This window comes from Ictidomys tridecemlineatus, chromosome 11 (genome assembly GCF_052094955.1).
Source record: "Ictidomys tridecemlineatus isolate mIctTri1 chromosome 11, mIctTri1.hap1, whole genome shotgun sequence".
Lineage (NCBI taxonomy): Eukaryota > Metazoa > Chordata > Mammalia > Rodentia > Sciuridae > Ictidomys > Ictidomys tridecemlineatus.
In genome coordinates this window covers 38,339,919-38,354,211 of record NC_135487.1, presented here as the reverse complement: position 1 = coordinate 38,354,211, position 14,293 = coordinate 38,339,919, and the positions used below count along the sequence as shown (strand labels likewise).

Below are 14,293 nucleotides of genomic sequence, written 5' to 3'. Positions count from 1 at the left end.
CAGCCTCAGTAACTTAGGCCCTAAGCAACTTAGGCTCTGTCTCAAAAAAGACTGGAGATGTAGTGGTAAAGCATCCCTGGTTCAGTCTCCCAAACATCAACAACAACAAAGATGGATATAATGTCTGGCTTCCTATTACGTGGCAGATCCTTAGTGCTAACATACCTATTTGTTTGTTTGTTTTTAATATTTATTTTTTAGCTTTAGGTGGACACAATATTTTATTTTTATCTTGTGCTGAGGATCGAACCCAGTGCCTCATGCCAGGCGAGCGCACTACTACTTGAGCCATATTCCCAGTCCCAACATACCTGTTTTTAAAAAATAAAAAAGGAGCCAGGCATGGTGGGACACCACCTGTGACTCTTGAGGCTAAGTTACAGAGGATTGCAAGTTTGAGGCCAGCCTTGGCAACTTAGGTAGGCCCTAGGCAGTTTAGTGAGATCCTGTCTCAAAAACTAAAAAGGGAGGGAGATGTAGCTCAGTGGTAAAGCACCCCTGGGCTCAATCCCTAGTATCAAAAAAAAAAAAGGAAAAGGTAATAACATATTTTAGGAAAATGTTTGATCTGTGATTAAAGGGAATAAAATTCAGTTATCTTGAAAGTTGTTTTTATAGTATATTTCTAATTCTGGATAAATTTACCACTGAAGGTAGTTCATATAACACTATGTCTAGCACCATTCTCTTTTGTTTGCATTAACTCATTTAATCCTTACAACAATGTTTGTAATAGATACTATTTTTGTCCTCATTTTCCTGATGAGAAAACGGGAGCAGTGAAGTAACTTGCCTGAAGTCACACATAGCTAGCAAGTGAGGAACCAAGATTCTAACCTAGGCAGCATGCCACCAGAGCTATGGAAGATAGGAAGGATAAAACCTACACTACCTTGGGGTTGTTAGGAGATGCAAAATAAGATAAAGTTGGGGAAATGGCTCATAAGTGCTTTGTGCATTTTAGGCTTCTATGGCAGGCTGACTGAGGCTGTGGTTAAGATGTAGTCTGGCTGTTCGCATTGAGTCCCAGCTCTGCCATTTGTGTGATTTTGAGCAAATTACTTAATCCCTCTCTGCCTCACTTTCTCAACTATTAAAATTGATACATGTCAGATGTAAAAGGACATACATGAAGCCAAATGTGGTTGCACATGCCTGTAATCCCAGCAACTCGGGAGTTTGAGGCAGGAGGATCTCAAGTTCAAAGCCAGCCTCAGCAATTTAGCAAGGCCCTAGGTGCTTAGCAAGACCCTGTCTTTTTTTTTTTTTTTTGGGGGGGGGGGTTGGGAGTGGTACTGGGGGTTGAACTCGGGGCCATTCAACCACTGAGCCACATCCCCAGCCCTGTTTTGTTTTTTTTTTTAAAGAGAGAGTGAGAATTTTTTTTTAAAAAAAAGAGAATTTTAATATTTATTTTTTTTAGTTTTCAGTGGACACAACATCTTTGTTTGCATGTGGTGCTGAGGATCGAACCCGGGCCGCATGCATCCCAGATGAGCGCGCTACTGCTTGAGCCACATCCCCAGCCCCCCAGCCCTATTTTTTATTTTGAGACAGGGTCTTACTGCTTTGCTTAGTGCCTCGAGATTGCTGAGGCTGACTCTGAACTCATAATCTTTCCGCCTCAGCCTCCTGAGACTGGGATTAGCCGTGTGTGCCACTGCTCCTGGCATGAGACGTTGCCTTAAAAAAACTTTTAAAGGCTGAGGATATGGCTCGGTGGTTAAGTGCCCTTGGATTCAATCCCAGGTATAAATTAAAAAAAAAAATGCCAAACTCGGTGCACGCCTGTAATTCCAGCAGTTTGGGAGGCAGAGGCAGGAGAATCGTGTGTTCAAAGCCAGCCTCAGCAGTTTAGCAAGGTGCTAAGCAACTCAGTGAGACCCTGTCTCTAAATAAAATACAAAATAGGGCTGGGGATGTGATTCAGCGGTCAAGTGCCCCTGAGTTCAATCCCCAGTACCCAAAAATAAAACAAAAATACATGATATAGTTGTTTAGTTGTTTCTGGGATTAAATGAGTTGGTACATATGAAATTTAGAATAATGCCTAATATAGTTCTAAACAGATAATTTTAAGAATAAGAAACTAACCTGAAGTTCAAGAACTTGAAGTTGAATCCCAGCTCCTGATTTGGTCTTAAGATCATTTCTAAACATCTGAGTCAAATTTCTTAAAACAGAATTGTCTGGATCAGAAGTAGTGTTTGTAGACCCTCAGCCTAGTACCTGCCTCTGAGTAGCAACTTGCTAGGTATTGCCTTCATTTACTCAACACTAAGCGCTAAGATATGTATCAATGTGCTAGGCTCCGAGGAAGACACAGATATGAGTTATTCTCCATACTTTCAGATAGAAATCTGAAGACTGAAACTGATGTTGTAGATAACTAATGCAAAGAATTAAAAATATGTACTGCTAAATACTGTACAAGAAACAAAAATGTACCCTCTGAAGAGACCTCCCTCAATGTGAAAATCTAGAGGGCTTCCTAGAGGAAGTGGCATTGGCTATGGGCTCAGAGGCTAGGTGATTCTTTAATTCTCTTTTTTGTAGACTGAGCTCTGGAGCTGTGGGAGACTAGGCTTCTGACGCCTTGCCTGTGAGCCCAGGAGAATGCTAGCTGTCTGCAGTGCCCAGTGCTGCCCAGTTGGACAAGGTTCTGTGAACTGAGGGGTTTGGGGCTTGTAGGTACACTGAAAGTGGAATTTCCAGATCTGGAATTTCTAGTTTTATGGGCAGATAGGCAGCATTCTCAGGCCCTTGCTGATCTGCCAAGACCATCGCATGAGTGCTCAGAGAAAGGGTGGAAAATCACATCTCTGCCTACCAGGGAAGAGTAAGAGACTGCCCTGATGGCCCTTGGGGTGTTCACACTCCTGGCAGATTTGCCCAGAGCCTCCCACCCCATGCCCAGCCCACCTGTGGACCACAGGCAAGCAGGTAGAGACAGACAGACATGGGTTTAAGAACTGATTCCACAACTTGGTCTCAGGGAAGTTAGTTAACCCCTCTGAACTTCAGTTTCATCAGCTGTAAAGTGGGAATATTTAATAAGATGAAGAAATATGAGAATTGGTGCAAAATGCCTGACTCAAGACTTGGCACATCATAGAATTCTAACTTGTAAGAATCAGTCACCATTTGTTTGACACAAGATTCGAATTGCACAAGCACTTAGCATATAGACCCAGCCCAAAATGAGCTACCTTGCCTCTGCTGTGTTCAATCCTCACCCATGAAAGAAGCCTCCACAAGCCCTTGAATCTATTCCCATGGGATATGGAGAAGTTCTCTTCTAATACTTCAAGGTGTTCCTCTGCCTCATCTTAGCTGAATTGTTGGGACTGCACCCTGAGGGGCTCATCTGGAGATGCCAGAGCCAATTCCACGTGTTGATGATAATTTAAAATAAAAATCAAAAGTGCACATGACCCAAGAAGAAATACAAGGCTTTAAAGAAAGTTTGTACTGGAGACAGACTGTGGCTTATTCTCCTCTTTCTATCCACCTCCATGAGGAGCCTGGGACCAGAAATCCATAAACTGGGTTGTGTTTCAGTGCCTGGCCTGGCCTGGTTTGGTCTGCGGGCTGTACCCTTTAGGACCAGGCAACTACTTCCTATCTCCCTTCTCCATGTCAGCCCCCTGCCACTCCTGCTCTGTGCCTTGCATTTGACCCAGTCCCAAGCATTTGACCCAATTCAGGCACAGGCAGGCCTGGGAAGGCCGGTTCTGTAGTAGGTGGGAGAGGGAGGGGTTGGCGGAACCACTTTGTCACGCATTGGCCCTGGATGGGCCATCAGGCCACTCATCAGCATGGAGACCAGGCTCTAGGCAGAGTGAAGGGGGCTGCGCCTGGCCCCGTGTGTTACCTAGAACAAACCCCTGGCCCTCTGTGGGCCTCAGTTTCTCCCATGCCCAATGATGTTCGAGGTCCTCTCTGGTTCTGGATGGGAGTGTGCTGCTCTGGGACCCCGCTCCCGGGGTACCGACGCCCTCACCAAGCAGGGAGGTGCCGGCCAGGTCTGGGAGGAGCTGCCGGGCCCGCCCCGCGCGCCGGGTCCTGGAGCTGCCGCTGGAGCCGCGGCTGCTGTCGCCCACACCGCCACCTGGAGGGGCCGCCCGAGCCCTCCTCAGAGCCTGGCCCGCGCCCATGGCCTTTCTGACCGCCTGGAGGGGGCCGGCTTCCGGGAAAAGAGATCGCAGGTACCGGGCGGGGGCGGAGACTCGGTGGGAGGCGCAGAGGGGACCGACAGGCCGCTAGGGGACACCGCGGACGGGAGGGACAGCCGAGGGGGCACAGAGGGAGACGACAGCGCACAGGCTGCTGGGCACGGGGTTAATGGCCACAGGGGCAGCCTCGCACCTCCCCCAGCTCCAGGTGCTCCCAGCTCCAGCACAGCAGGACTGGGTCTGGGGCCTAGGGATTCAGTCTCACCTGAGTCCTGCTGCCAGTGCCACAACCTGTAGTCACCCTGAGGGGGCTGGACCTCTGGCAGTGCTGATAGTCCACTTTGGGCAGCCACTCTCTGCTCAGCCCTCTGCCCACTAGCATAGCTCTCCCCAGCTTGCCCCCACAGATAAGAGGAGGAACATTGTCCTCCTGAGGGGCTGTCTCCATCAGAGGGCAGCAAGCAGTGTTGGGAGTTGGGGTGTGACCACATCCTGGGTCTTAGTCCGAGTGTGGAATGATGTGCATCACAGCTTCTCTAATGACCCTTCAAAGAGGTGTCATTGCCCTCTTTTGATTGTCACCTCTCCCAGCTAATTCCACATCCTGGATGAGTTGCTACCTTTGGATGTGTTCCCATGAGGGGACAGCCCTGATCCTTCTTCTGAGCTGAGACCCTCCCCACAAGTCCTTCTTATTGACATATTTAAAGTTCACTCTTCTATCCCGGAAAGGGCAATGCAACTATCCTCCATCTGACTGTCCTAGGAGCACCTCAGACTTGGCAAGTCCCAAACTAAATTCAACATCTTCATTCCCAAACCTGTTCCTCCTCCTGGGTCCCCATCCCAGCCAATGGTATAGTCATTCACCCAGTTGCCCAAGCCTGAAACCTGGGAGTCACCTCTGACACCTCCCTCCCTCACTCTCACACCAGTTTCCAATCCTGCTGATTTTACCTCCTGGATGTTTCTGAAAGCTGTTCATTTCCCTTAGACCCTCACAACAGCCCCTAGCTTTCCCAGCTCCTCCAATCTCTCACTCTCCAAACCTTCTTTCTAAAGCACAAACCAGACTGCTATTTTTCTGCTCTAAAATGTTTCCATGACTCTCCGTCAATTAGAGGTTGAAGTTCAAGGCCCTTGGGGGGCAGGGTTGTGACCTGCCCAGGTGCATCACTCATTGGTCACTCATTGATCATTCACTGTCCTAGCCACACCAACTGGCCTTGTGCTCTCAGGACTGTTGCTCAGGGTTGCTTAGAAGGCCATTTCTCCACTCTAACACTCCATAAAATTCAACTTCAGGTGACCTCTTGTTAGAGAGTCTTCTGAGCCCATCCCTGAGTCAGAGTCATGGTCTCCAGGGCCCTGGCATCTTGGCTTCTCTTTCCTGGCTCTCAGTCTTTCATCACATTTGTAACCCAGGACCTGTGCACATGCCATGTTTCATGTATTGTATTAGGCACTACAGATACAGTGTAACTTTACACATACAGGCCTGGGCTCTGGAGACCATATTCCAGTGTGAGACACAGATATACACAGGTAGACCAGGAAATAAGTAAACATCAGAAATAGATGCTGAGTAAGACTTAGAGTAATGTGACATTATGCACAGAAAAATCTACCGCCCAGAGCATGGTGAAGATCAGTGCTGACCAGATCTAGGATCCAGGAAGCAGGCTGACCAGAACAAACAGGAAAGGAGGTTTCACTGCGTGTTGAAAAGCACTCTCTAGTACTTTAGGCAGGATATTTACATATTTACATATTTAAAAATGATCATGCTGCCCTCCAGAGAAAATATTTGTGGACAGAACATTTCAACTCTACTCCTTTTTCTGTTTCCCCATTATGCCTGGGGGAGGAGACAGATTCTTCGGCCCGATGTCCCCAGAGCCCAGCACAGAATGGGTTTCAGGCTCAGGCTGTGTTCAGTTTTGATGAGTACATGAGAGATTTCTAAGGAGGACAAGATGCCCTGGTTGGTGTGGTAAGGACTGGCTGTGTCCAGATGGATTTCTTAAACTCCCAGGATTTCCTAAACACCTTTGAGAATCCAGTTGTGCTGTCTTGGGTACGGGAACCTCCACGCTAATATTCTGTGTGTATATATTATTGTTACTGTGTGGAGAGAAATGGACAGGAGTATCAGAGGGGAGGCCACACAATGACCCGGGAAAGAGATACTGGGATGTAGATTAGGAGAATGGAGGGGATGTTGGACAGAGGCTAAGCAGCAAGAACTGCACCTTGGTGAAGGGACAAGCTGGGAGGCAAGACTCAGAACCACAAAGATGGGAAGGAGGTGAGGGCTGGGAGAAGTGGGAGAAGGGGCCCTCTGGCCAAGCAGAGGCCTCCACATCCCTGGGGGGGCGGCCTATGTGAGGGAAAACATGTGCAGCCAGCACACAAGTAGCCTTCATACTTCAGCTAGTACCTGCTGGACACAAACACCAGAGAATTCTTTATTTCCAGTTGCTCCCACAAGGTGTCACACCTGAGGCTTAAACCCAAGTCTTCATTCTCTCAGTGTAGAGACATGTCTTCTCTCCACCTTCACCCCTGACCTTCACACTGCCTGGTCTCCCACAGCATGTCCAAAGGGGGAAGGCTTCAGATGTTGCTCACCCCCTATTCGGCCACTTGAACTTGATTCAGTTACTTGATCTGCGAGAGCCTCAGCTTACTTGGCCATAAAATACTAGCTATTTTCTGAGGAGAGGGAAAGACCCACTGAAGTCATATTTGTAAAGGACCTAAAAGTCAGCCACTGGGACTGTTCAGTGTGGAGTAAATGTGAGTTCATGTCCTTGGTGCTGGTAGGAGGAAATATCACCCTTCCAGAGCATTTGCGTTAGACAGAGGGGATTCTGAAAGGTTCAGGAGTCAATGATCAAATTCCCAGAAATGGAAACCCCAAACTGTTAGGAAGAGGAAATGGAACTGTCCCATCCCTGCACATCTTAGCGTGGGGACCAGCCTACAAATAGGGCTCCCTCCTAGTCATTCCGCAGCCCATTTGTGGTAGGCATAGCACCAGAAGCCCAGGCGAAGTGCAGGCAGGCAGGTTTGCCCAAGTGACTAAAGGGCAGAGCTGCAAAACGAGGAAGAGGCTGGGCTGCAGCAGACAGAATTCTTGCTAGAGGAGCCCTCAGCTGCCTCCAGGTTAGGTGTGTCTCATCTGGTGGCTGGAATCCTTGGATAGCTGTGGAGTCCCTTCCTTGGAAATGAATCTGAACTCAAAACCAGTGATGAGATTTCATCTCTGTGATTCTCAGATCCATCAGGTGGAGGTGTTTGTGATTCTGGACCTATGATTTAAAATTCTAGGGCTGGGGATATAGCTCAGTTTGGCAGAGTGCTTGCCTCACATGCCTAGGGCCCTGGGTTCAATCCTCAGCACCAAAAAAAAAAAAAAAAAAATTCTAAACTTTGCAAGGTGCAGTGACATAGGCCTATAATCCTAGCAACTCAAGAGACTGAAGGAGGAGGATCATAAGTTCAAGCCAACCTCAGCAATTTAGTGAGGCCCTGTCTCAAAATAAAAAATAAAAAGGGCTGAGGATATAGCTCAGTGAAAAAGCCCCTAGGTTCAATTCCTAGTACTAAAACAAATAACAACAAATTTATGCTTCTATGATATTGAAGCTTCTGATTCCAGGATTCGGGTCAGCTCCCTGTTGCTGAAGGCAGTTATACAGGGCAGGAGATAGTTCTGGTGTAAGAAGCACATTTTGGCCCCCCTCAGATTCTCAATCCCTTGTGAAATATCATGAAAAACTTCCAGACAACCTACATCCCACTTTATGAGTTATGAATTCTGATTTGGGATCCCTTTTTTATTTTCTATTTTATTTTTTGTAGTTGTAGATGGACAAGCATGCCTTTATTTTGTTTATTTTTATGTGGTGCTGAGGATCGAACCCAGTGCCTCACACATGAGAGGCAAGTGCTCTGCTTCTGAGATACAGACCCAGCCCTGGGATCCTTTTTAAGGTCAATGGGAAATAGATTTGGGGGGTTGCAACTTCAGTTCTTCCAGCATGCCACATTTCCTGAAATACCTTCTAATCCATGACCTGAGTTGTTTTGTCTGCTTCTCAGTGGAGCCTCTCGGTGGCCAGCTTCACTCCTTATGCTCCTCCATGCGGTCTGAGGTGTGGTGCCAGCAGCTTTCCAGCTCAAGCCATGGGACAGTACCAACAAAGCAGTGAAAAGGGCTCTGGGGTCACATGGGCTGGTTTTGAACCCTGACTCAGAGACTTCTTTGCAGTATTATCATTTTTTATTTTTATTTATATATGACAGTGGAATGCATTACAATTCTTATTACACATATAGAGCACAATTTTTCATATTTCTGGTTTTATACAAAGTATATTCACACCAATTCGTGTCTTCATACATGTACTTTGGATAATAATGATCATCACATTCCACTATCATTTATAACCCCATGCCCTGTCCCTTCCCCTCCAACCCCTCTGCCCTATCCAGAGTTTGTCTATTCGTCCCATGCTCACTTTCCTTATCCCACTATGAATCAGCCTTCTTATATCAAAGAAAACATTTGACATTTGGGTTTTGGGGATTGGATAACTTCACATAGCATTATCTTCTCTAATTCTATTGATCTACCTGCAAATGCCATGATTTTATTCTCTTTTATTGCTGAGAAATATTCCATTGTTTCTATATGTCACATTTTTTTAATCCATCATTTTATCATCTCAATAGACGCAGAAAAGGCATTTGACAAAATACAGCACCCCTTTATGCTCAGAACACTAGAAAACTTAGGGATAACAGGAACATATCTCAACATCATAAAGGCTATATATGCTAAGCCCCAGGCCAACACCATTCTAAATGGAGAAAAATTGGAGGCATTCTCTCTAAAAACTGGAACAAGACAGGTATGCCCTCTTTCACACTTCTATTTAACATAGTTCTTGAAACACTGGCCAGAGCAATTAGACAGATGAAAGAAATTAAGGATACACATAGGAAAAGAAGAACTTAAATTGGCACTATTTGCTGATGATAGGATTCTATACCTAGAAGACGCTAAAAGTTCCATCAGGAAAACTTCTAGAACTAGTAAATGAATTCAGCAAAGTAGCAGGATATAAAATCTACACCCATAAATCAAAGGCATTTCTGTATATCAGTGACAAATCCTCAGAAAGAGAAATGAGGAAAATTATCCCATTTACAAAAGCCTCAAAAAATAAAATAAAATACTTGGGAATTAACAAAGGAGGTGAAAGATCTGTACAGTGAAAACTACAGAACCCTAAAGAAAGAAATGAAAGAAGACCTTAGAAGATGGAAAGATCTACCTTGCTCTTGGATAGGCAGAATTAATATTATCAAAATAACCATACTTCCAAAAGCACTATACAGATTTAATGCAATTCTGATCAAAATCCCAATGACATTCCTCATAGAAATAGAAAAAGTATGCAGTATTATTTTGGGCACATTGTTTAACCTCTCTGTGCCTCAGTTTCCTTATCTGTCAAATGAGGACTGTGAGGATTCTAAGAATTTGTTTACGTACAGCCCTGGGAACAGTGCCTGACACAGTGCTGTAGGAGAGCTTCTAATTATAAGAGGAAGGGCCTTCTCCATCAACTCTAGGAAATTGGTCTGAAAATCCCCGGGGGACTATTCTAATTGGGTCTTCCTACAACCAATCACTGTGCTCTGAGAAGCAGGGTCAGGTGAGGGGATGCTCCAGCAGGTCAGCCGGTGGGGCTGGAAAGGAGTGAAGCTTCTTGAAGAACTGCTTCTTGAAGAAGAAGCACATGAGGGGCTTATAGTATAGAGGTGGCCACTGACCAAAACACAAAATGAAGCTATAGTTGTGCAAAGTACACAAATCACAATGCATTTGGAGGACTCCTGCCCATTCCTCTGAGACCCCCAATTGTTTGTGATATCCTAAGAAAGTTGAAAAATCCTTTGTGGCCCTCTCTGGAGGCCTGTACCACTCACTGTCCTCCTGCAGTTGTGGCTTGTCTAGACCCAACCATTCTCTCCCTGACTGTGACCACCACCCTGGCCTGGGAACAGAGTGGCCCTGGAGGCTCCTTACTTTATCACCTGTCAACTTTGTTCCCATTCAGGCTGCTCTAACAATACCAAAAGCCAAGTGGCTTCCAAACATCAGAATGTGTTCCTCACAGGCCTGGAGGCTGGGAAGCCAAGGATCAAGGCAGATTCAGCTTTCTGGCTCACAAATGGCGCCTTGTTGTGCCTCACATGGTGGCAGCCTTGAGGAGTCTTTTATAAAATCCCTAATCCCCTCCATGGGTGGCTCCACCTCATGCCCTGATCACTCCCCAAAGGCTCCACCTCCAAATATCATCACCTTAGGGTAAAGATTTCAACATGTAAATTCTGGGAGAACCAAATATCCAGTCTATAGCAACTGCTGTATCCCAAGGACAAGTCACACCTAATTCCCGACCAGATTGACTGGGATGCTTTAGCAAGTAGGAAAAAAGAGAGATTTTTTGTTTGTTTGTTTGTTACTAGAGATTGAGCCCAGGGTTTCTTTATCACTGAGCTATAACCCCTGTTGTTGTTGTGTTGTTTTTTTTTTTTTAATTTTGAAACAGGGTCTTGCTAAATTGTTTAGGGCCTTGCTAAATTGCTAAAGTTGGCTTCAAATTTTTGATCTCTGCCTCAGCCTCTAAAATTGCTGGGATTATAAATGTGTGCCAGCACACCCAGCATAACAGATTTTGATGATACCATGGCCATTCTCCAATCTCTTGAGCATTCTGGAATTCTGGAATTGAGCCTTCTGTGGGAGAAACCTATGCATGTCTTCTAGCATCTTCTTAATTAAGAAACAGGAAGCATATTCATTCTCTCTCTCTCTCTCTCTCTCTCTCTCTCTCTCTCTCTCTCTCAGAAGGTATCTCTCTATGTTGTCCAGGCTTGTCTTGAACTCCTGCATTCAAGTGATCCTCTCACCTCAGCCTCCCAAGTGTCTTAGATAATAGGCATGAGCCACCAAACCCAGTTCCACATTTTCTCTCTTACCCCAACTCTAAAGCCTTCCTTTCCCAGCTCAAGATCAGCCTTTCCCAAGTGAGCAGCAGTGCAGAAATCTACCACTTTCAAGTAAAATTCTTTCCCTCACCCTACAAATAGCTATTTTTTGCTGCACTACTCCTGGCAGGACTAGATGGGACATAAGGTGCCCCATCCAGGTGGAACTCAGCCAAGCAACTCCATTCTTTTGGATCCCTTTTCTTCCCATGGGAGTAAATTTCTTCCTTGCTTTTTGCCTCCTGCAAAAAGGTATTCCCCTTAGTCCCTTGCAGTCGGCTCTAATACCCACAGCTTGCAAAAAGTAGTAGCATAGCCCCTCGCTTCACTTCCAGCAAAGAAACACCCTCTAACAGGTACAACAGCTAAGCCTCAGGTTGAAGGTAACTTTGCTTTCTTTCTGAGAAAATGAGTGGGTGGGCATTTGCTTTACATCTGGATGCCAAAAGGGCATACCCAAGGACTGTCCCTGAGCACAGATCAGGCTAGTCAAAAGTTAATGGCTCCATTCAACAGTACTTCTCTCCTCCTTCACCTGCCACTGCTTCCTCCAAGTTCCAGCTTCTCTCCCAAGACACCTTCTGGACCAGCTCTCTGCCTCCAGAACTCTCTCCTCTCCTGCCTTTGGGATCCTTCAAAACATAGGCCTTCGCCCATGCCTCACCAGGAGCACTTGACAGGCATCATCTATTTTCCACACAATTTTGACCAAAGAGGCTTCCAGGTCCTGGGCAGGGCCCTTGGTGTACATCTTAGGAGAAATCCTTTTAATTTTTTTTCTGGACAGCCTTGTGTAGTTTGAAGTCTCTTCCAGGTTCATTTGCTTATTTAATGCTCACAACAGTCCTGTTATCCCTGCTTTTGGGGTGAGGAATGTAAAGCTGAAACATAATGACAATGCTCTGTTCTAAGAGTTTTTTTTGTGGCCAGGCATGATGAGTCCATGCTTGTAATCCTAGTGGTTCTGGAGGCTGAGGCAGGAGGATCCCAAGTTTAAAGCCAACCTCAACAACTTATCGAGGCCCTCAGCAACTTAGTGAGACCCTGTTTCTAAATAAAATATTTTTTTAAAGGGCCAGGGATGGGGCTCAGTGGTTAAGTATCCCTAGGTTCAATCCCCAGTACAAAAAAAAAAAAAAAAAGTTTTTTTTTTTGGTATATTACCTCATTTAATTCTTGCAACAACCCACCATCATTCTCATCCCAGAGTTGGAGTCACTGACCCAGGTGTCAGAGCTGGGTACAACCCTGGTATTTGAGCTGTTCCCTGAGCCACTCCCTACCCTGCCTCAAGCTAATCAGATGTCTTGCCTAAGATTACCTAGTTGGGACATCATGGGACCAGGAATCCAGCCAAATCTTCCTAGCTCTGCAACCCAATTTCTGAACCCCAACACCATGCCACTTAATGGCAGAAATCCTTCATTAGAGCTGTCACCCTTGATGTATCTATCAGAACTGTTCTTGGTTTCCTGTGCCTGCCCAGGCTCCTTCTGTAGGCCCACCCTTGGCAGCTGCCGAAGACCAGGCAGTAGAAGACCTCAGTCCTCGAACTGAGAACGTTAGAGCAGGGAGGGCCCTTGAGCTCCCTATCCAGCCTCCCCTCCTCTCTGTATTTGGAGGAAAGAGAGAAACTAAGGGCCAGAGTAGAACAGTAATATGTGCCCAAGGTCACAGGACTAGTGTGGGCACAGTCCACGTGAGGGAAGAGGTCCATCCAAGGATCAGACCTAGGTACCCCCAAAGGCATCGTCTCTACAGGGAATATTTAAGAGCTGTGAATCTCACAGACTCTTCAAAGGTCCATATTGGCTCTATTCACTTGTGAATTATTAACAAGCCCAGTTCTGTATCCTGCTGGGTAGGGCTTATTCTCTCCAAGAAAACCAGTTTTACAATCACCAACACAGCCCCATTGGGAAGGCTCTGGAGTCAGTGGTGGATCTGGGCTGGCACAGACCACAGGGGTTGGGAGGGGCACTTTGTGCCAGGAAGGGCCTGGGGGAAGGGACTGAAATGAGGATGGGGACAAGAATCACCCAGATAATGCTCACTTATCAACCCAGCACCCCTGAGAGTGATGGAAGGAGGGAAGACAGAAAGCAGGAAACAGGCGTCCTGACAGGGGGGGAAGGGATCCTCAACTCAGAATGCTGTCAGCTCAAGGTCATGGGTGGGTGGATGGATGATCAGAGTAGAGTTACTGTGTTGAGAGGCAGAAACAAGGATGATGACTCACAGGCTCCCCTGGGCTGGGACTGGGCAGCTCCTAGGGGTGGGGAATGGGCCAGGTGGGACCTTCCTGAGGGTGGGCCTGTCCATGCTCTGACTCACCAGGTGAGTGGGCATCACAATACTGGGTTGGCTTCAGTATCGTTGCCACCATGGTGGTGTGAGGAGTGTTCCAGCTGTAATGGCAGCCATGCTGCTTACCTTGCAGAGCTCAGTTTGCATCTGTAAAATGGGGAGCACAACATCTAGCACACTACCACAGTTACTGGGTACTTATGCAGCACTATGCTACTTGCATATTCTGGGCATTGTGCATACATGAATTCTTAATTCTTACAAAAGCCCTTTGATGTAGGCATTATTATTATTTCTATTTTACTGATGAGGAAACTGAGGCTCTATCTAGTTAGAAATGAAAATTAAATGAGATAACTCATGTTACATATTTAATACCATGTGTGGCACTTAAGAAGCTTTTGATGTGCATCAGCCATTGTTGCAAAAATTACCTTAGAGGTAATTATTTCCTTAGGGAAACTATAAAGTTCTGGACCTAGTGTTCATGTCTGGTGATTAGTCAGGCAACACCAGCTGTCAGGCGCTAAAACACACAGATGAATCTGACCAGGCCCTGCCCTCAAGAGTGTCCCATGGTAGGGGGAATTAGGATTGGTCAGAGCAGGTTAAGGCAGTGGGTGCCCAGGATTCCCAGCCCAGCCTGAGAGGGAGGGCTTTCTGGAAGAGGCAGTATCTGAATAGAAACCTGTAGGGTAAGGAGGAGTTTGGGCATTAGCATGTTCTTAATACATGTTGGTCAA

General features: G+C 46.3%; 1 protein-coding gene across 2 annotated transcripts in view; it reads left to right on the top strand.

The window, feature by feature from the left end:
• Positions 1-4,048: 4,048 nt before the first annotated feature.
• Ttc39a (tetratricopeptide repeat domain 39A) overlaps positions 4,049-14,293 on the top strand; it is a 49,115-nt gene continuing 38,870 nt past the window's right edge. For both annotated transcript variants that reach the window (XM_040288658.2, XM_040288656.2), the window contains exon 1: positions 4,049-4,208. In XM_040288658.2, the coding sequence (XP_040144592.1) occupies positions 4,156-4,208 (53 nt within the window). In that variant the 5' untranslated portion in view covers positions 4,049-4,155. The remainder of the gene's footprint in view (positions 4,209-14,293) is intronic.